The sequence below is a fragment of the Trachemys scripta genome, chromosome 8 (assembly GCF_013100865.1).
Source record: "Trachemys scripta elegans isolate TJP31775 chromosome 8, CAS_Tse_1.0, whole genome shotgun sequence".
NCBI classification, from domain to species: domain Eukaryota; kingdom Metazoa; phylum Chordata; order Testudines; family Emydidae; genus Trachemys; species Trachemys scripta.
This window is the reverse complement of record NC_048305.1, coordinates 31884879-31906357: the sequence shown is the minus strand read 5'-3', so window position 1 is coordinate 31906357 and position 21479 is coordinate 31884879. Positions and strand designations below refer to the sequence as shown.

The 21479-nt window shown below is 43.2% G+C and overlaps 1 protein-coding gene across 2 annotated transcripts in view; it reads right to left on the bottom strand.

Moving 5' to 3' along the window:
• The window catches only part of RANBP17 (RAN binding protein 17), a 251866-nt gene that overhangs the window by 208443 nt on the left and 21944 nt on the right, over window positions 1–21479 (bottom strand). For both annotated transcript variants that reach the window (XM_034778119.1, XM_034778120.1), the window contains exons 5-11: window positions 18779–18844; window positions 17592–17696; window positions 14356–14521; window positions 11496–11569; window positions 4004–4123; window positions 2671–2817; window positions 1421–1593 (exon numbers count right to left, since the gene is read on the bottom strand). In XM_034778119.1, the coding sequence (XP_034634010.1) occupies window positions 1421–1593; window positions 2671–2817; window positions 4004–4123; window positions 11496–11569; window positions 14356–14521; window positions 17592–17696; window positions 18779–18844 (851 nt within the window). The remainder of the gene's footprint in view (window positions 1–1420; window positions 1594–2670; window positions 2818–4003; window positions 4124–11495; window positions 11570–14355; window positions 14522–17591; window positions 17697–18778; window positions 18845–21479) is intronic.

Here is a 21479-nt window from a genome sequence, read left to right as displayed (position 1 = left end):
GGTCTTGCAGCAAAGGAACTGAGATGGCTGAGGTAGTGATCTTCCTCATACAGACTGACATGATGACAACATCCTAGCATGAGAGCACTACTGCACCCCACAGGAGACAAAGCTTAATTATACAGTTTCCCAGCTTGACACTAGAAGAACTAGATCCTGCAAGTGGGAATGCATAGAGACCCCTGAAGAAGTATTAAACATTTTTAGTCATTCAAAACACATTTTTTCTTTGGGTGTTTTATTTGCTGTGATCATATAGTAAATTTGTCTAAAATATAAAAGGGATTTTGGTTATAAACCGTCAAGTCAGTAAATAAAATTACTAGCTGCGACAATAAGCATAAATCTATGTAGCAAATGAAGGTAGTAGTCACTTAAACGTGTACTTCAAAGCAAAAATAATACGGAATCAGCACAGATTTGTATCTCATTAACCAAGCTGTCATGGCATTTAGTACAGAAATATGTTAACCAACCCTTTTATTCAATTTTTTTAAAAGTACAGTTATTCTCTGAAAAGTGAATATAGAAAACGTATACTGGTGTTTCATTTTTTTGTGTGTGAGAGAGTTAGTTATGGATAGAATATGCTCAGTTTACGAGTAAAAAGTTTTTTTGCCTAACTGCAAGCCCTGCAAAGTAAAGCGGGCTTCCTTCCAGTTCACACATCAACAACAAAAGAGATTCTGCAAGTGGAACTTAGTTAGCAATTTTGTTGATGATATGTGAAATGGAATAGAATCCAACTCACTCTCTCCTAGCTGTATTAGCCCTGTGGAGAACAGAGGAATAAATTATATATATATATATATATATATATATATTTAAAAACAGCTCATAGCTTATTTTTTATATTAAAATGAGCAACTACAACTTCGAATACAACAGAGAGCAGATGTGCTGAGTAAAAAGGGACCTCTTTACAGTCCTTTTTCAAAGCAGAATCACACTTTAAAATAATTCTGCCACCTCATCTTGTGCTGCTCTCTCCTACCTTTTCATTAACAGGTGGGATTCCTTTTGCTGCCTTCCTTTGCTGATGTAGTGAGGGACCCTAGGAAACTCCTGCTCTGATGGCATAAATGGCAGAAGAGGCTCACCATCAAAAATATTTTAGATACTGGATTATAACGGGCAAGGATCTTTTTATAAAATAAGGGGGCTCTGGAAAAAAAAGCAACTTGAACTCAAGTTTTATTTTTGCTTTTGCTTTTAAGACACTGGGCCAAATTCTGATCTCACAACAGTGTAAAACAGGAGCGACTACTAACATCAATGAATATAATTTAACGTAACTGACGTGAGAAAAATGCCATTACGTTTTATTGATTTTAAAACAAAAGCACCACAGAAAGAACAATGTACCAGCTAATCAGTGCTCTAAAACTGCAAAGCTCTATTTATGCTGAAGAAGGTTTACCTTATAACTACAGGAACAGATTCCAATCTCGAAGTAATGTATGCTTTTGTGATCTCTGGTGCATATGTATCTAAGAGGTGTGGTTCTGTTGATTTCACAAAAGGTACCGATGCTACCATTCTCTGCCACAGAGTTAGCAGATAGTGAACACTGTTTGGAGCAAACTCCCAGTGCTACAAAGAAACAAATGTAATTTTAATTAGAGCATATCTTATCCCAGTGTGAAAATTTATGAATATACAAATCTTATCTTTACTACTAGTATTATTTACGTTTAGGAAGTGCTCGAATACCCCAATCAGAATCAAGGCCCCACTGAATTATACTAGACTAGGGGTGGCCAAACAGCAGCTCGTGAGCCACATCTGGCTGTTTTTACAGTTAAAGTGCAGCTTGTGGACACCCCTCCCCCCATTCTCTGCCTACCAGACTGGAGGCGGGGGGGGGGGGGCCCTCAGGGCTTCTGCCTAGCAGTGGGATGGTAGATCTAGGAGCTTCTGTGTGAGACGACTGGTGCCTGCTCAGAGTGGGGGGGAGGTACAATTTAAAGGTTCCTCCCACAACAGCTGGCGTCACAGCCCCGTCTTACCCTCAGTGGGCCCTCCCTGCAGCTCCCAGGTGTTAGCTCCTTGTGAAGAGGCAAATGCAAAGAATTGGGAGCTGCAGGGAGGGCCGCTGCTTTAGCTCCTCTGTCTCTCCCCAGGGCCGCAGCTTCCAGCTTGCTGGCTCTAGCAGCTGCTGTACAGAGAGAGGGCCAGTGGCACCATGTGATCAAACCCTGGCAAAAATCTGGTGGCGGGAGGCATGTGACCCCTGTGCCTCCTCCCACGCATCACCTCTGGTTTCTGTCTAGCAGGGAGGGGGTCTCGGGGCTTCAGGCGCACCTGCCAGGGCTCAGGGCTTCAGCGGGAGCAGAGCTGAAGCCCTGACACCCCTCTCCCCACATGACTGAAGCCCCAAGCCTCATCAGGCGCCTCCCGGGGGCTCTCAAACATCTGAAGATTGTCATATGCAGCTCAGAGAGTCAATAATTTTGGCCACCCCTGTACTAGACACTTTAGCACAAACACATAGGAAGACATGAACCCAGGGCTGAAGAGTTTACCAAGTTACATTACTGCCAAACGTGGAACAAAGTACATTTTCAAGTAAAATAACATCAGTTGAATACAAACCGAACCCCAAAACAAAAAAATCCCAAAAACCAAATCCCACGTCTGTCAAGGATTTAAGGCTGTATATATCCTTACCTGTAAACTAGTAATAGTGAAATTGGCTATCAATCGGATAACCTCTGAGTAATCCTTCACCATTACTAGTTCTCCCAACTGGTAGTTTGTCTTTAGTCGAGCCAAAAAACGACAGAATTCATGGTAGTTACCTGGATCAGATAAACCCTAAAATTACACAAGAAACAAAGTTTTTTAAAATCACCAGACTAACCTAATATGCTCACAGCAACTGAATGAACTGACTCTTTGGGCAGTAGGAAAAAAGAGGACAGGGATCCTTTAAGGGTCCCTACGGTATTTGGGTGACGATAGGGAGGAAGAGGGGGACCCATTTCCCTCAGTGGAGTCAAGGGGGGTACAGGAAGTGGCTGGACCAGGGATGGTCACTCACACCGATATGCACCAGGGAAGGAACAGGGTATTTATACCCATGCATTCCAGAAAGAATTCTCTTGCTCTCTCTCAATCCCTGATTAGCAACACCCACCTTCCCACTCATGGGATCAGAGCAGAACAAGGTTTTATGATCGGTTGTGGGCTTGTGCTAGCCCCTTTTTCATTTGGTGCTGGGGAGGAATTTTTTCTTCACTGCCAGATTAGCTGTGGCAGAGTAGAGTGTTTTAGCCTTCCCCACAGCAAGTCAGCTCATGAGATAGGTAAGGTGGTTAGGTCAAGATGTCACAATTAAATAAGCAGTAAGTGTGGCCAATGTCGAGTGCAGGTACTCATTACAGAGGAGATAAACAGGAGTTGGAAGTGGATTTAGGGAGGCATCTTCTAAGGGAAGCTGGAGAAAGGGACGTTGGGACTTGTAATGTCTGGTATAGCAGGAAAACAACCCTTCCCCCCCGCCCCCATTTTTCAGTCCCCCTTAACCTTCACATGAGGGGAAGGCAGTGGGGTCTCAGCTACAGGCGGGCTGGGACCGGGTTGGGAAGAAGGGCTGATGGCAGCCCTCCCAAATAACTGGAAACAATTAAGGAAAGAATGATGACCAGCACTGTACAATTTATTGCCAGGTATTTCCAGATACGTTGTGTGAATAAAAGGTGCAGCCTAATTAAACCACCTCCACTGCCTCTTGTCTTTATTCCTACATGGCCAAGACAAGGGCATAACACCTCTTCAAACATTGTTAATTTAACAGATGACAGCTTTGTTGTGCATAGCTTATTTTGTATGAACTGTGTCCCAAAATGATTTCTGGTTAAGAAAGGAGAAGGACGGAAGTTTAAAGAAAGGACTCTGGAAGACGGTCATGAGGGATGAAGAGAGGCAACAGGGTTGTGACAGGGCATAGAAATTCACAAATAATTTTAACATTTGCAAAGAATTTAAAAAACAAAAATACCTGAGGATTTTCAAGGATTCTTTTCACTCCTTTGATTAGATTCCCAAGATATTTGGCACGTTCTGGATTGCTAAATAAAGATCTTCTTGTAGAAGCAAACTGAACCAAACAGGAAAGTGCCTAAAAAAAGAAAGGTTTCAGAGTGGTAGCTGTGTTAGTCTGTACACTAACCATGTTAATCACTACAAGAACTAAAAAAAACTAATTTCCTCATGCTAATTTGCCCCTACTGTTACTCGCACCTTCTTGTTAACTGTTTGAAATGAGCCACCCTGATTACCACTACAAAAGTGATTTTTCATCCTGTTGATAATAGCCCACTTTAATTGATTTGTCTCGACCCCCCACTGGGTAAGGCAACTTTCATCTTTTCATGTACTGCTATATATATCTTCCTACTGTATTTTCCACTCCATACATCTGGGTTTTAGCCCACGAAAGCTTATAGACTAACAAATTTATTTGGGCATAAAGTGCCACAAGTACTCCTCATTGTTGTTGTTTCTGTTGTTTTTTAATAAAATAATTGTAAAATTAAAAAAGCAAATCTCTGCTGCCTGACCAGTCGTCTTCCCTTACTTGGAAGGATTCTTCCCAGGGCTGTTGCACCGCTTACTATTCAGGTTGCTCAACACCTCCCATTATAAGACCATTTTTTCCATTCCATATAATAACTGCCAAGGAATTATGATGTGATTGGAATAACAGAGACTTGGTGGGATAACTCACATGACTGGAGTACTGTCATGGATGGATATAAACTGTTCAGGAAGGACAGGCAGGGCAGAAAAGGTGGGGGAGTTGCACTGTATGTAAGAGAGCAGTATGACTGCTCAGAGCTCCCGTATGAAACTGCAGAAAAACCTGAGAGTCTCTGGATTAAGTTTAGAGCTGTGAGCAAAAAGAGTGATGTCATGGTGAGAGTCTGCTATAGACCACCAGACCAGGGGGATGAGGCGGACGAGGCTTTCTTCCGGCAACTAACAGAAGTTACTAGATCACAGACCCTGGTTCTCATGGGAGACTTCAATCACCCTGATATCTTCTGGGAGAGCAATCCAGCGGTGCACAGACAAGCCAGGAAGTTTTTGGAAAGTGTAGGGGACAATTTCCTGGTGCAAGTGCTGGAAGAACCAACTAGGGGCAGAGCTCTTCTTGACCTGCTACTCACAAACAAGGAGGAATTAGTAGGGGAAGCAAAAGTGGATGGGAACCTGGGAGGCAGTGACCCTGAGATGGTCAAGTTCAAGATCCTGACACAAGGAAGAGAGGAAAGCAGCAGAATACGGATCCTAGACTTCAGAAAAAAAGATTTTGACTCCCTCAGGGAACTGACGGGAAGGATCCCCTGGGAGAATAACATGAGGGGAAAAGGAGTCCAGGAGAGCTGGCTGTACTTTAAAGAATCCTTATTGAGGTTGCAGGAAAAAAACATCCCGATGTGTAGAACGAATAGTAAATATGGCAGGCGACCAGCTTGGCTTAACAGTGAAATCCTTGCTGATCTTAAACACAAAAAAGAAGCTTACAAGAAGTGAAAGATTGGACAAATGACCAGGGAGAAGTATAAAAATATTGCTCAGGCATGCAGGAGTGAAATCAGGAAGACCAAATCGCACTTGGCCTTGCAACCAACAAGAGATGTTAAGAGTAACAAGAAGGGTTTCTTCAGGTATGTTAGCAACAAGAAAAAGGTCAAGGAAAGTGTGGGCCCCTTACTGAATGAGGGAGGCAACCTAGTGACAGAGGATGTGGAAAAAGCTAATGTACTCAATACTTTTTTTGCCCCTGTCTTCACCAACAAAGTCAGCTCCTGGACTACTACACTGGGCAGCATAGCATGGGGAAGAGGTGACCAGCCCTCTGTGGAGAAAGAAGTGGTTCAGGACTATTTAGAAAAGCTGGATGAGCACAAGTCCATGAGGCCAGATGCGCTGCATCCGAGGGTGCTAAAGGAGTTGGCGGATGTGATTGCAGAGCCATTGGCCATTATCTTTGAAAACTCATGGTGATCAGGGGAGGTCCTGGATGACTGGAAAAAGGCTAATGTAGTGCCCATCTTTAAAAAAAAAGAGAAGGAGGAGGATCCAGGGAACTACAGGCCAGTCAGCCTCACCTCAGGCCCTGGAAAAATAATGGAGCAGGTCCTCAAGGAATCAATTCTGAAGCACTTGGAGGAGAGGAAAGTGATCAGGAACAGTCAGCATGGATTCACCAAGGGCAAGTCATGCCTGACTAACCTAATTGCCTTCTATGACGAGATAACTGGCTCTGTGGATGAGGGGAAAGAAGTGGACGTGTTATTCCTTGACTTTAGCAAAGCTTTTGATATGGTCTCCCACAGTATTCGTGCCGGCAAGTTAAAGAAGTATGGGTTGGATGAATTGACTATAAGGTGGATAGAAAGCTTGCTAGATCGTTGGGCTCAACGAGTACTGATCAGTGGCTCCATGTCTAGTTGGCAGCCAGTATCAAGCGGAGTGTCCCAAGGGTTGGTCCTGCGGCCGGTTTTGTTGAATATCTTCATTAATGATCTGGAGGATGGCATGGACTGCACCCTCAGCAAGTTTGCAGATGACACTAAACTGGGAGGACTGGTAGATACGCTGGAGGGTAGGGATAGGATACAGACGGACCTAGACAAATTAGAGGATTGGGTCAAAAGAAATCTGATGAGGTTCAACAAGGAAAAGTGCAGAGTCCTGCACTTAGGACGGAAGAATCCCATGCACTGCTATAGACTAGGGCAGGGGTTGGCAACCTTTCAGAAGTGGTGTGCCGAGTCTTCATTTATTCACTCTAATTTAAGGTTTTGCGTGCCAGTAATACATTTTAATGTTTTAGAAGATCTCTTTCTATAAGTCTATAATATATAACTAAACTATTGTTGTATGAAAAGTAAATAAGGTTTTTACAATGTTTAAGAAGCTTCATTTAAAATTAAATTAAAATGCAGAGCCCCCAGGACTGGTGGCGAGGACCCGGGCAGTATGAGTGCCACAGGTTGCCTACCCCTGGATAGGGACCGAATGGCTAGGCAGCAGTTCTGCAGAAAAGGACCTAGGAGTTACAGGGGATGAGAAGTTGGATATGAGTCAACGGTGTGCCCTTGTTGCCAAGAAGGCTAACGGCATTTTGGGCTGTATAAGTAGTTTTGGGCATTTGATAGCTGCTTTCAACTACCTGAAAGGGGGTTCCAAAGACGATGGATTTAGACTGTTTTCAGTGGTACCAGATGGCAGAACAAGGAGTAATGGTCTCAAGTTGCAGTGGGGGAGGTTTAGGTTGGATATTAGGAAAATCTTTTTCACTAGGAGGGTGGTGAAGCACTGGAATGGCTTACCTAGGGAGGTGGTGGAATCTCCTTCCTTAGAGGTTTTTAAGGTCAGGCTTGACAAATCACTGGCTGGGATGATTTAGTTGGGGATTAGTCCTGTTTTGAGCAGGGGGTTGGACTAGATGACCTCTTGAGATCTCTTCAAACCCTGATATTCTATGATTCTAAGGTTATTCACCCTATGCATTAATTGAGGTTCTTTGAGATGTGTCTCCCTATGGTTTCTCCACTGTAGGTACCGCAGCACCCCTTGCGCCTGGGATTGGAGATTTTCGATAGCAGTGCCCATTGGGCCGCATATGCTCCTCCCTGTCTCGTGCCATGGGCAGCATCTATATATAGAAATGTGAGATCCAACTGCCCTCAGTTCCTTCTCTCACATAGAGCTTATCTTTGAGCTCCGAAGCAGGAAGAGGAGGAGGGCGGGTAGTGGAGCACTCATAAGAACTCACATCTCGGAGAAGCTAGTTACTGCACAGGGTGAGTAACCTTCTCTTCTTCTTTGAGTAGTGTCCCTATGGACACTGTAGGTGACTGTAGAGCAGTACCCGTAGATGGAAGGCTGGGGCTTCGGAGTGGCGTCTAATAAGGAGGAGAGGACAGTGCATCCTAGTAGGGCATCTGATGCTGTGTCATGGATAATTGCATAGTGTTAGCTAAAAGTGTCCGCGGATGCCCAGGTGGCTGCTTTGCCAATGTCAGTGATCGGCACATTGTTGAGAAAGGCAATCAAGGTAGAGACAGAGCAAGTGGAATGTGCTCGACTTCCATGTGGAGGTAGCTGGTTGTGCAGTTGATAACTAAGGTGTATGCACTGTGTGATCCACTTGGAAAGATGCTGTTTGGATACAGACACTCCCTGTGGCGATTGTCTGAAAGATTTAGTTCTAGCAAGGTAAAAGGCTAAAGCTTTCCTAACATCCAAGGTGAGTAGAGTCGCTTCTTGTTGGTCGGTGTGTGGCTTTGGGAAGAAACAGGGAAGGTGGATAGGTTGGTTCAAATGCAAGGAGGATAGTACCTTGGGTAGGAATTTTGGATGCGTGTGTAACATGACTTCATACTTTGGAAAAATTGTGTATGGGGAGTATACCATGAAAGCCCCTATTTCTCCTACTCATTGGACTAACATGATGGCTACAAGAAATGCTGTTTTCATGGAAAGATGAATGTAGGATCATGTTGCCATGGGCTCAAATAGCAGTCTGGTGAAAGGGTGCAAGATGAGGTTGGGATCCCAGGGCTGGGTGGGATGTCATATGTGAGTGTAAAGGCCTTGAAGGAATCTCTTCATGATCAGGTGGGTGAATATGGAATAGACATCTATCTTGGGGTGGAATGCTGTGATGGTGACCAAGTGCATATGCATGGAGCTTGTAGATAGGCTTGATCTTTTAAAATCTAGAATATAATCAAGAATGAGTGGTAACAGGGTGTTCATTGCTGAGACATGATTGGCTGTGTACTGGAATTGGAATCTTTCCCATTTTTGGAGGTAAGTACAGTGAGTCGTGTCATGTCATGTCTGCTATTTAAGAGAACCTCTTTTACTGCCTCTGAACAGGTCATCTCTGAATCCTGTAACCATGAAGGAGCCATGCCTTGAGATGAGCAAGACATAGATTGGGATGGAGAATTCAGCTCGCATCCTGCAAGAGGAGGTGTGGAATCAATTGCAGGATGATCAGAGAACATACCATCATGCGTAAGAGGTAAGAATACCAAGTTTGTCATAGTAATGTTGGGGGTATAAGGATGACTTGAGCTCATTCCACCTGTATTTTGTGAAGTACCTTAAACAAGAGGGGAAAATGTGGAAAGGCATAAAGTCATAGAGCATCCCATGTAATGAGGAAGGCATGGCCTAGACCCATCCGTGAGCAGAACTGAAGGCATTTGGTTCTCTGGTGTGGCAAAGAGATCTATGCAGGGAAATCCCCAGCGGCTGAATATGCACTGAAGGACTCTTGTGCCTAGTTCCCACTCACAGTCTTGTGAGAACTGTCTGCTCACTGAGTCTTCCGTAGTGTTCTGGTGTCCAGGCAGGTATGTGGCTGAAATGTTGATGTCGTATTGGATACACCAATTACACAATTTCAGTGCTTCCAAGCATAGGGAGAGGGACCTCATTCCACCTTGTCTGTTGATGTAGAATATGCAGGTGATATTGTCTGTCCAGTGTCTGATCGTGGTAGGAAATGTCAGCATGCATTGTGAATCGCTCACAGCTCTACAAGGTTGATGTGGGGGCCCACCTTCCCTGCTCCATGTGGGTCTGAAGGTGTGCTCCCAAGCTGATTAGGGAGGCATTGGTTGTTAGAATCAGGGACATTGCTGGTTGGAGAAAAAAAGACCCCCATACAGATGTTTTGGGGTTGTGTCCACCAGTGTAGTGAGTCCTTGATCTTGATATGCATAGAATGGAGTTTGTGAAGTCTGTGTCTGGGAGGTAGTGTGCATAGCCATGTCTGGAGACAGTGCATGTGCAACCCGGCATGTTTTACCATGAACATGGCTGCTGCCATGTAGCCAAGCAGCTGGAGATATCGTTTTGGAAGCTCTTTCACTGTGCTTCTCGGTCCCAAGAGACAGCGTGTCCACTTGTGGTCCTGCCCATTTAGAGTCCTTGGACTTCTGTTTAACTCCAGTACTGGAGGTACCCAGACGGTCATGGGCGTTAAGTCTCACCCCTGACGATGGGAGGCTACTGACCTGCAGGGGATGGCATTCTCTGAGGTGGTTCCTTTGAAAGTGATGTAGTGGCCAGTTTCTTCCCACCTGAGCAGGAAAGAGAAGATTTCCTTTCGGATGGCCGCAGCAAGCGGGAATCAGCTGATGACCGAGTCGAGTGCGAGAGCCGTGCCTGAGAAGTATCAGGGCTGGGATCCAAAGCTGGCTGTAGAGAACTCTCCATGAGGAGAAGTTTCAGTCTGAGTTCACGGTCCTTTCGGGTCCAGGTGGTTGAGTTAATGCAGTGGGTGCACTTCTGTGCGACATGGCCCTCATCGAGGCAGCGGATGCACTCTGAGTGACCATTACTTATGGGTAAGGCCTACCAACAAGAGAGAGACCTCTTCAATCAGGGGGATCCCAGCATAATCCTGAGGGGGAGAGCTCCCAATCAGGGAGGGTGGGAAACAGGGAAGCGTAAGGTAACAGGGAGGGAAGAGTAGCAAAGTTTTGGTTTCTTTTTACGGGAAAATTTATGAAAATGGCTAATCACTACTAAAGTAAGCTAAGTTAATGAGAATATCTCTAAAAGTAGAAGGGCTCTGCTCTGGATTCGGTCTCACACCAAAGGTGGTTGAGAAGAAACTGAAGGCAGTTGGACCGCACAGTTCTATTATAGATGCCGACCCTGGCGCAAGATGGAGAGGAGCACATGTGAGGCCCAACAGGCACTACTACAGAAGATCTCTTATCCAAGACGCAGAGGGAGCTGCCAAACCTACACACCTATAGGGACACAACTCAAAAAAGAGCTGTTTGGCTAAAATTTTCCCATGCTGGTTGTCTGCCTCAGGTGGAATTTTTTTTTTTTGGGCAAGTGTCAGCAAACAGAATTCAGCTGTGTTCAAGAAATAGGCTAGGTAAAAGGAGACGGATGAGATTGGGACTGTAAGAGGGGATGAAAGAGGGACAGTGACTGGTAGTTGGTGGTAGCGAGGCTGTGACTGGGTTGGGCAAGAAGACTGGGAGCTGATGGTAGTGATCCTCCCCAAAGCACTGGTTGCCCTGAATGAGGCAGCAGTCCTGGAGATAAAATAGTGTATAATCATAATTAAAGACTGTATCATAACGCACACACATTAAGGGTCGAATTAAGGGTACACAGGCAACCTTAATTCTAGCATGTTCTAACTTCTGAGTGCTTGACTTTGCAATCTTAATAATGTTCTTTTAACATATTTGGTGTGTTTATTATATATCTCAAATGGCAAATCATGACCATGAGGTTACAGAAGATATTAAACATGCAGAGTAATTTCACATCTCCATTTACAGGGGATGGCCCAAATTATATGCAGGTGGCACCAAAGATGTCACTGGGGATGGACAGGGAGTAAACATTTAGCCTGTATGTTTAATAAATGTACATAGTCAAAAGAGAACTGTTTTTAGTAATTATTATAATGTAAATCACTAAGCTTTACTTACCAACTGCGACAGCACTGGTGGAAGGGAATGATACAAATCAAAAAACAGGTCCAAGGTCTCTGGTTCTAGGAAGACTGAGGAAAAAAAAATGTTTTTCCACTGTTTATCAGTAATAATTAAATATCTATCACCAGAATTGTTTTTATTTTTCATAAAAGTGCTAAGACTGAGGTACAATTCTGATTAAAGAACAAAATATCAATATAAGTGTACTAAATAGCTCAGCTCAAACAATGTATAGTTTATAAGACCTTGTAATGCTCTTTTAGCACAATTAATCTACTCTATACATCAAAAGAAAAAAATTATCTATACAACAAGTCATGCAACACTTTGTCATGGTGTGACAAAGTTCTGGGAACAACAGCTGAGCCAGCACTCTGATCACTTAAACACCAGTTAATTCACATACGCAGGCAGTGGACCTGACTGTGCCTAATCAGTGGATTAGAATGGGCTGGAGGGTGGACCAACCAGCTAACTGGCACTTTAAAGCAGAGGGTAAATGAAGGTACAAGGAGGAAAAACAGGCTAGGAGAGCCAAAACCAAGAAGCATCTCTGGGTGGAGACACCTCTTCTGTCTCTCCTCCTGCTGCTATAAATGATGTTACGTATGGCCCAGTAAGATCAAATGTAAATAAACTATATGGTGGTGTTTAACAACTGAAAGTCTCCGAATAGTCTGTACAGACAGAACAGAAGAAGGGGTGGGTCGGACCTTGCCCTTTCACACATGGATACCCAGGAACGTGATTCTATAAATGACCTGTATTATACACACAGACAGCTTACTGCAGCTCTCCAAGGTACAGTAACTCCTCACTTAACGTTGTAGTTATGTTCCTGAAAAATGCGACTTTAAATGAATCCAATTTCCCCATAAGATTTAATGTAAATAGGGGGGTTAGGTTCCAAGGAAAAAATTTTTGCCAGACAAAAGGCATTATATACATTTTAAACAATTTTAAAGAAGCAATTTAATACTACGCGGGGGGGTAGGAGGGAGTAGTATATACATGCTGTGTGTTTACAAACATACTGTACTGTGACAAAGTTCCTCCTCTATCTTGGTGGGTCCTGCGCTTATTGGCGGATTTTCTTGCTTCAGAGATTCACCATGTGGGTTGGGGAACAGGCCAGAGATCTTCCCCTCTGGAACAACCCACAGTCCAGGTCAATTGGGAGGTTTGGGGGGAACCCAGGCCCACCCTCTACTCCAGGTTCCAGCAAAGAGCCCTGTGGACTGCAGCTGTCTATAGTGCCTCCTGTAACAGCTGCATGACAGTTACAACTCCCTGGGCTACTTCCCCATGGCCTCCTCCAAACACCTTCCTTAGTCTCACCACAGGACCTTCCTCCTGGTGTCTGATAACTCTTGTGCTCCTCAGTCCTCCAGCAGCACACCCTCTCAGCTCCTTGCACCTCTTGCTCCCAGCTCCTCACACTCGCACCACAAACTGAAGTGAGCTCCTTTTTAAAGCCCAGGTGCCCTGATTAGCCTGCCTTAATAGATTCTAGCAGCTTCTTCTTAATTGGCTCCAGGTGTCCTAATTAGCCTGCCTGTCTTAACTGGTTTTGCAGATTCCTGATTACTCTAGTGCAGCCCCTACTCTGGTCACTCAGGGAACAGAAAACTACTCATCCAGTGACCAGTATATTTGCCCTCTACCAGACTCCTGTACCCCACTGGTCTGGGTCTGTCACAGTACATACAGTACAGTACTATAGTTGGGAGGTGCCCCTGCCTTACCCTACACAGGCACAGTCCACTGGCACTGGAGATGAGGCAGGCAAGGAGGCTGAAGGTGCTGTAGGCTAGGAGAAGCACATTGCACAGCAGCGGCAGCTTCCACTACTCTGCAAGCACCGGGGGGGAGGGGGAGGAGGAGAGAGCTCAACCCTCAGCCCACCCACTCCCCCCCTTCTCCCAAGGCCCCGTCCTTGACCTGCCTCTTCTCCCCCACACCTCCTCCCCCTTTACTTCCCACACTGCGTCATCGCTCCTCCCCCCTCCCTTCTAAATGCCATAAGCAAGCTGATTGCCACTGGCAGGAGGCAGAGGAGGGAGGGGGAGCCTGCACAATGAGTCCTCGCTCCTCCCCCCTCCCTCCTGCCTGGGGCAATAAGCTGGCTTGCGGTGTTTAGGGGGCAGGAGGGAGGAGGAAGGAGCGAGGACTCGGCGCGCAGGCTCCTCCCTCCCTCCCCCCGACCTCCTGCCCAGGACAATCAGCTGGCTTGCGGCGTTAGAGAGGCAGAGGAGGGAGGGGGAGCCTGCACGCCAAGTCCTCGCTCCTTCCCCCTCCCTCCTGCCCCCGAAACGCTGCAAGCCAGCTGATTGCCGCGGGCGGGGAGGAAGGAGGGGGAAGTGCTAATCTGCGGGGTCTGCCAGCGGGCAGGAAGCGCTGTGGGGAGGGGGGCCGCGTAGGGAGGCTGCCAGCTGTGGAGAAAGCAGGCAGCCAAACAATGTAAGTGTGGAGCATTGCACAACTTTAAATAAGCATGTTCCCTAACTGATCAGCAACGTAGCAACGAAACAACGTTAACCGGGACAACTTGAAGAGTTACTGTACTCAGATACTTTGGTGATGGGCATGGTATAAGAACCTGCAGAGAACAGTTTGAATTGTACACCGCTATGTGGTATAGTACACTAAGGAAAGAGACACTGTTTCTGTTACAGATAGAAATCATAAAATAGCCACATGAGGTTTCCCGTTTAATATATCAGCAAACAAGACTACCTTACAGGAAAAGATCTTAGATAATTTTATAATTACATGTACTGTATCAAAACAAACAGATAACATTCCACTACGTGTAGAATGCACTTAAGTGTTAACAGTTATGATCTTTTCTTACTTGTTCTCCAGTTTGTTGGGATCTGTACGGTGCATAGATCATCTGCGGACTCATCTGCTGAATTGCCAATGAAGTCAAAGTTAAGACAGTTGAGGACAAGTTTCAAGAGATGCATTGCTAAACTTTGTTGTTGTTGATCCTGAAGGTTTAAAGGTTTGGCCAGTAACTATATTTAAAAAATTAAAACATTTCATTAAGTTGTCTGTATACAACAGATTGAATATAATTTTGAAACAGAAAATATTTGGTTCTAAATCTTTACAACAGATTGTCAGTACATAGAGAAATTTCAATTTTTTAAATATAAATTTTAAGTTTTAAAGGTTTTTCGCCCATTAAGGGTAAAGTAAATTAGACTTTATTCCTCTAAGACCCAGTTCTCTTCTTTCTAAAAAGGCAAGTAAAGTGATACATTTTCCTACAGTATTGGTATATAAATTGTGCATCACCAAGATACAGACCTAATCTTTAAAGTGTGGTTAAACTTAGAAGAATGTATCTAAATTTTACATTTGGGGTTCCATACTCATTCTCCCTTGTTTACTCCAGAGCAAATATGTTTTCACTTTACAATTCAACAGCTTCAGAAACTCCTCTGGGGTGTGAACCAGAATGGGTTCTTCTTGTTTTACAACATCATCAGTAATACAAAGCCTACAGTCTGAAATTTAGCTAACAGTCTGGTGATATATAAAACCAGAATACAATACAACTCACTATCCCTCAGCTGCATTGCTAGTGCTACAGAGCCAAGAGTAAACACTTACTTTTGTCAGTGAAGTATGCTGATGGGATTTGGAGGCTTACAAAGAGCATACATTCTGAGTAAGATGACAGTTTTACACAGGCCCTTCTCTAACTACAGCAATTACCATAATATATAATTACAAAGAAAGCCATCACAACCACAAATTAAACAACCGACTACGACTATAAACATATAGTATAAAGGCAATGAGTTTCGAGCTTCAAACATATTAGTCACTAAAGTTGTTCTTGGAGGTTGGAAAATTGTTCCCTTAAAGAGTTACTTTTCTGGCCAAAACAGCAATCAAAATGCAGCCCCTTCTTACTCAGTGCATCTGCTCCCGGTTTATATTCGGATTCAGATCTGTTGATTTAGTGACCAAAGGTTTTGACTCTAGGAGAGGGAGCTGGAATCTATTTTGTGCCATCAGCAGAATTGTTAACTGAGTTGTAATTGTTGAAACTTTATCACTGGTGACAATGCATGAGCCATAAAGAACCCAGCTTGGAAACCAACAGCTTGCACTATTTTATTTTTATTTTCCAATTACACTTGTTACTCTGCTAAGCTTTTATACAACTTTTATGTGAGTGCTTACATTTTATGGGTAGAAATTACACCAGTGGTTTGATAAATGTTAGTTTAGTGCACAATTAAATAAGTTAGTAAATGCTATAGTTTCCTGAAGAGAAGTTGGCATTATACAGATGTTTTAATTATTACATATTAACTACTACCTGGAAGGGTGGCTGTGCTGAACATGTGCAGACTTTTCAGTGTTTGGGAGTATCAATTTAACTTTAGTTCAGCTGAGCTTGAAGGCAATTAGGCTAGAGAATGTTTGGCGTGGTATGTGTATGAGAGACAGGGCCGGTTTTAGGGCGGCGTGGTATGTGTATGAGAGACAGGGCCGGTTTTAGGGCGGCGTGGTATGTGTATGAGAGACAGGGCCGGTTTTAGGGCGATTCAGCCGATTCCCCGGAATCGGGCTCCGCAACGTCCCAAAGGAGCTGCCGCCGAAGTCTCGCCGCTGTCTTCGACGGCAGCTCAATCGTTGCCGCTGTCTTCGGTGGCATTTCGGCGGAGGGTCCTTCCTCTGCGGCAGCGATTGAGCTGCCGCCGAAGACAGCGGCGGGACTTCGACAGCAGCTCCTTTGAATTGGGCCCTGCGGTGCCTAAAGCCGGCCCTGGTGAGAGAACCCTAATATAGCACTGTACCATCTGCAACAGGTTTGTAGCCTCTGTAAAGGGGTTCTAGATATCTCTGAATGTATCTAATCTTTCTTGTAGACAGTACAGGATTTCTCCATGAATGCATATTTCCATCACTGATTTAAAACCTTGAATGTACATGTATCAGAGAGGTAGCCGTGTTAGTCTGAATCTGTAAAAAGCAACAGAGGGTCCTGTGGCACCTTTAAGACTAACAGAAGTATTGGGAGCATTAGCTTTCGTAGGTAAGAATCTCACTTCTTCAGATGCATCTTGCATCTGAAGAAGTGAGGTTCTTACCCATGGAAGCTTATGCTCCCAATACCTCTGTTAGTCTTAAAGGTGCCACAGGACCCTCTGTTGCTTTTTGAATGTCCATGGGCAGCATATTCACCAGTCCAAAGATTATACCTTTAGCCCCAGTCACTGCAAACAACATCCACGTCCCAATGGCTGTGGACAAGAATTTAAAAAATGTGTGCCAAAAGTTAGGCTTCTAGGTCCAAATTTCAGCACCTAAATAAATAATTTTATTTTCTCAAGCACTGAACAACCAGCAGCTCCCAAAGAAAGCACTGAGGGAGTGGGAAGCAAGTGTTGTTTTTAAAAATAGACTACTCTCAAATGCAAGCAGTTGCTTGGTCTTAAGAGAAGCAGAGCTCAGCAGCTTCCTAAGCACAACGAAGGCCTTGATCAGCAGGGAAGACAAGACGCAAAGAGCAAGGCCCAGTTTTGGAGTCCCTTAAGCCTACGTGAGCCTGAAAGACTTAGGCTACTGAAGGCTGCTCCTCAGTACCTGCTGTCAAGCCTGTGGAGGGGCTGGGGTCTGAACTACCTCAGAGTGCCACACAGAGGCTCACAGGGCTAGCAGGAGAGGCAGAAACCCTCGTCAGACCAGGCTACTCTGCCACATCAAGAGGATTTATCTTCCTTTTTTAGGAACACTGAGGTAGAAGGTCTAACTAAGCTAAAATAAAACTAAACTAGGGAAACAATATAGGAAACAAGAAGAAAATCTCAGGATACATGCTGTCTACTCTGGAAGGCAGAACATAACTGAAGAAGCAAATAGACAAATTGGACAGGCACTCAAAAATTCAACAATTTTATCCGTTACTTGTGCCTGTTCTAATTTGATGTAAGCAAACACCCATCTAGGTACAGACTGACCTTGTCCACTCAGAGTAATACCTACCATAAATTTAAAGCAGTAAAAATATAAGAGCCTCACTTTTAAGGCATTTTAATACTAGCTTCAGTTATAAAACAGTCTTACCTCCTTTAGAAGAGAGCATGCCAGCATCAAAATATCTTTTAAAGACGTGTCACGGAATGAGGTAGCTATTTTACGATGTTTCGCTGAAGGTCTTGAATAATCAACCTAAAAAAAATAAGGCCACAAGAATAAACAAGTCTTTTTTCTCTCTTAAGACTAGTGAAGGGGCATTTCTGGCACAAGTCATTTAGTCACAACAGATGAAGACTACGGTCAGGTACGAAGTCCAGGCCTCCTGGTTTCTCTTACCAATACCAATACCCGCTGATTCTGTGCTTTCCTATCCATTGTTGTTCTTATTCTATTTTTTCCTATATTACCTATTATTTCTGGTTTGTCCTATGCCCTGCCCATGATGCTGGCCAACTAGGTCTATAGCAACACCAAGAACAAGCGGAAGCAAGTGATGAGATATTCAGCAGCTGCTCTGCAAAACATCACCTATGGATCTCATGTGAAATTGCTCCTGCACTGTGGAGTTCTGTAAGAGAGGGAGAGCTGGTCTGCACTTTGACTGTTCCTGTTTTAGTGTTGTATCAAGTCAGGTCACCAAGTCATTTTCCTTTGCTTTAATTTTGGTGTTTTTCCTTTTCTCTAATCAATACACTCCATTTCTAGCTTGAGCCCTACCTTCCATCCCAAACCACGAACACCAGAATCAAAATTCACTCTCCAGGATAATTCTTCTTTGAACTTTATGTACAAAAACACAAAGAGCAAGCTGCTGAGATTGGTAATGAGATAAAGGGTATGTCTACACTGCAATTGGAGGCGTGATTGCAGCCCGGGTAGGCATACCTATGCTTACTTTAATCTAGTTTGCACAGCGAAAAAACAGTAAAGACATGGCAGCATGTATGATATGGGCTAGCAACATATGTACCCAGGGTTCTGAGTGGGCTGTACAGCTGAAGCTTGTGTTGCTGTGCCTTCACTGCTATATATATTTGTGGCAATGTTTTCCCCTTTCCCATCCCGCAGCTGATGGGCAACCTACTTTTAGGTCACATCCACCCATTGAAAAGTCTTGGTCCTCTAAACACCTGGGGTTTTAAAACAAAAAAATCCTCCATGTCTAAGTCCTGTTTTTTAATTGCACTTCTATAGTGTGCAGGGGGACTCTGACACACTGCTTTAGCAGTGTTACATTCATCTCGTACAAAAGGGAAAAAACTATACATACTTACTAGGTTCATTTCCTGAGTCAGTTCTGAAAGGATCATCACTCCTATGATATAATGGTCCACAGTCGCCTACAGAACAAAACAGATAAATTCCCTAATCTATACATCTAAAATGTAACACTTGACATTTCTAATATTAGCAGAAACAGGTTAGGTGAACCTAAATTTTTAGGCTGAGATTTTTAAAGTTGTCTACAAGATTTAGATGTCCAATTCTCATTAAACTAGTATGAATTGCAAGTCCAAATCCCCGAGGTGGCTTTCAAAATCTCATCATAAAACATTAAAACTTAAGGATATTATTATATTATATATCTTCAGTTTAGAAATATATATTCTGAATATCTACATTAGAGGAATACCACTATTAAACACTTCTCTAAGGTTAATTCAATCCTTTATCCTTCCAAGGATAGCTATACTGAGTCCCACATAGTTTAGATGAGAGTTTAAAAAACGTGTCCTGGGTGGATTAAAGATCAGATGGTACTTTTCAGAAGAGTACAGATTTGCACTGAGGTCTGGTCAAACATTCCCTATTACACTGAAAAGCAACATGCTGGTTTTGGCCTGACTGACATACCCCATCCTACAGGTGTCTGCATCTTAGCAGTGAAGTGATTCTTCTATACATTAAGTACCGTTCAATGGGAGCCACACAGGAGCATATCAGAGGATGTAACCCACAATTGAACAACTCTTTGGAATGCTTTGAGATGAAAGGCATTCTATAAAAGTGTAAGATAGTGTAAAATTACTACTAAACAAACATCTCTTTAGCAAATTATTCATAGGAATGAGGAATGATTTAGTATTACTTTGCACTTGAATAAAAACACAATAGAACCTGGCACTTGTGATCAACTGGATTACCCAAGCTGATAGTCCCAAGATTTATACATCTAGGGTATGGTGACAGTGTTTTCTCAGAAAAGGGTCCTTGACTCTGGAATTAATTTCCCTCCCTTTTGCCCGACAGACCCAAGTTTTGTCAATCTTCTCAGCACACTGCAAGGCCCACATATATGTTCAGGCTTTTCCTGATGGGACCAGAGTAGGACGAGCCTCTTTTGGAAAGTGGGTATTGGAAGTGCATAGAAGCAAGGTTCTTTCAGGGTCACTGTTGTAATTTTGTCTGTTTAAACATGCATTGCTCATGTGGTACTCTTGATATTGGTCAAGTGGCACTCTACAGGTTTGGTTTTGCTTTTTGTTCAAACTAACAAAATGGGTACTACAAACAGAAAAAGTAAAAGTGTTCCACAAACACAGAACAGATTACTAAGGGTACTTATTTAAACAGATCTTGAATAATAACTTACACACTTTAATGTCTTTCATATCAGAACATCAAAGCAGGTTGCAAATATTCATACACAAGCCCTCTCATGATAAGAAAATACTAATCACATTTTACAGATGGGAAAAACTAAAACATAGACTTGCGCAAGATGGTAGAGAGAGTTAGTGGAAGACCTGAGAATAGAACACAGGAGTCCTGACTCCTAATCACCTTCTCTACACAGTAAATTACATTCTAATTCAAACTGGATCAAATTCACATATGATTACTAAGCTGCACATAGCTAACACTGCTATTTATTAATTATCAACATATACTATTATTGCTTAGGTTTTTTTCCATTTCAATAGTAAATTCAGTTCACTAGTAGATTTATAGCTTTATTTTCTCCTCTACAGGAATTTTTAATTTAATGAAAGAAATCTCGTAAGTAGCAAAGTTTTGTATTTAAGCCTCCATTATTAGTGAACTACCCAATGCAGAGTCACACTGCAATCATTTATAAAATAACTGCAAAAGGCTAGAGTATACTACTCAAGAATTTGTTTTTAATAAATATTACAGCCCATCTTTTATTGTCATTCCCAATTTAGCTCAAAACATTCCATTTACATATTATAATCAAATTATTTTGAAAAAGAGAAACAAATGAAGCATAAATCTGATACTTAATGGCAGAGAACACGACTGAAACTATTCCACCCATTATTTTCCTTGCTTAGTAGCCAGGAACCCCACCACAGACAGTGTCCTGGACCAACAATACATATTACCATCCCTTAAGGAAATAAATGCAGAAATATCTAGACAAATCAACTTACGGAAATAAGTTCTGAAAAGAAAATAACCCCTCCGCCCCATTCCATGTATGCATTTTGATACTAATTTTCTTACACTCTGAGTTTTAATTTTATTCCTAATCTAGGGATTATGGATGCGTTTAGAGACCGGCAGAAAAAACACAAGAATATATCTCTGCCACTGACCAAGCAGCACCAATAAAACTCTCCACACTAGAGTTTAAAGATCACTGGCCACAATCTTATTGAACTGTTTAACTTCAAACCTTAGAAGGAATTAACCAAAACAATTGAGTCCTTACTCTGCAACGTTCCAATTCGCCACCCGACCAATACAAAGTATTACCTGTCTTTAGTCTCTTTATTTTCAAAGCTCCACCTAAGTCTCTGAGATAAGAGGCAATGACATTTGTAATCCTCCTGCAGGTTCCTCCGTACTGCTCATAAGGACTCCCATTTAGGGCATCACAACAACCCACATTCACCCTGATCATTTGCTACTGCTTCTGGCAATGTCTGCCAGGCGACCTTTGCAGATCATTGTTTTTCAGAGTCAGGAAAGAATTTGCTCATGTAGCAGAGTGGGGGGTTTCACCTTTCC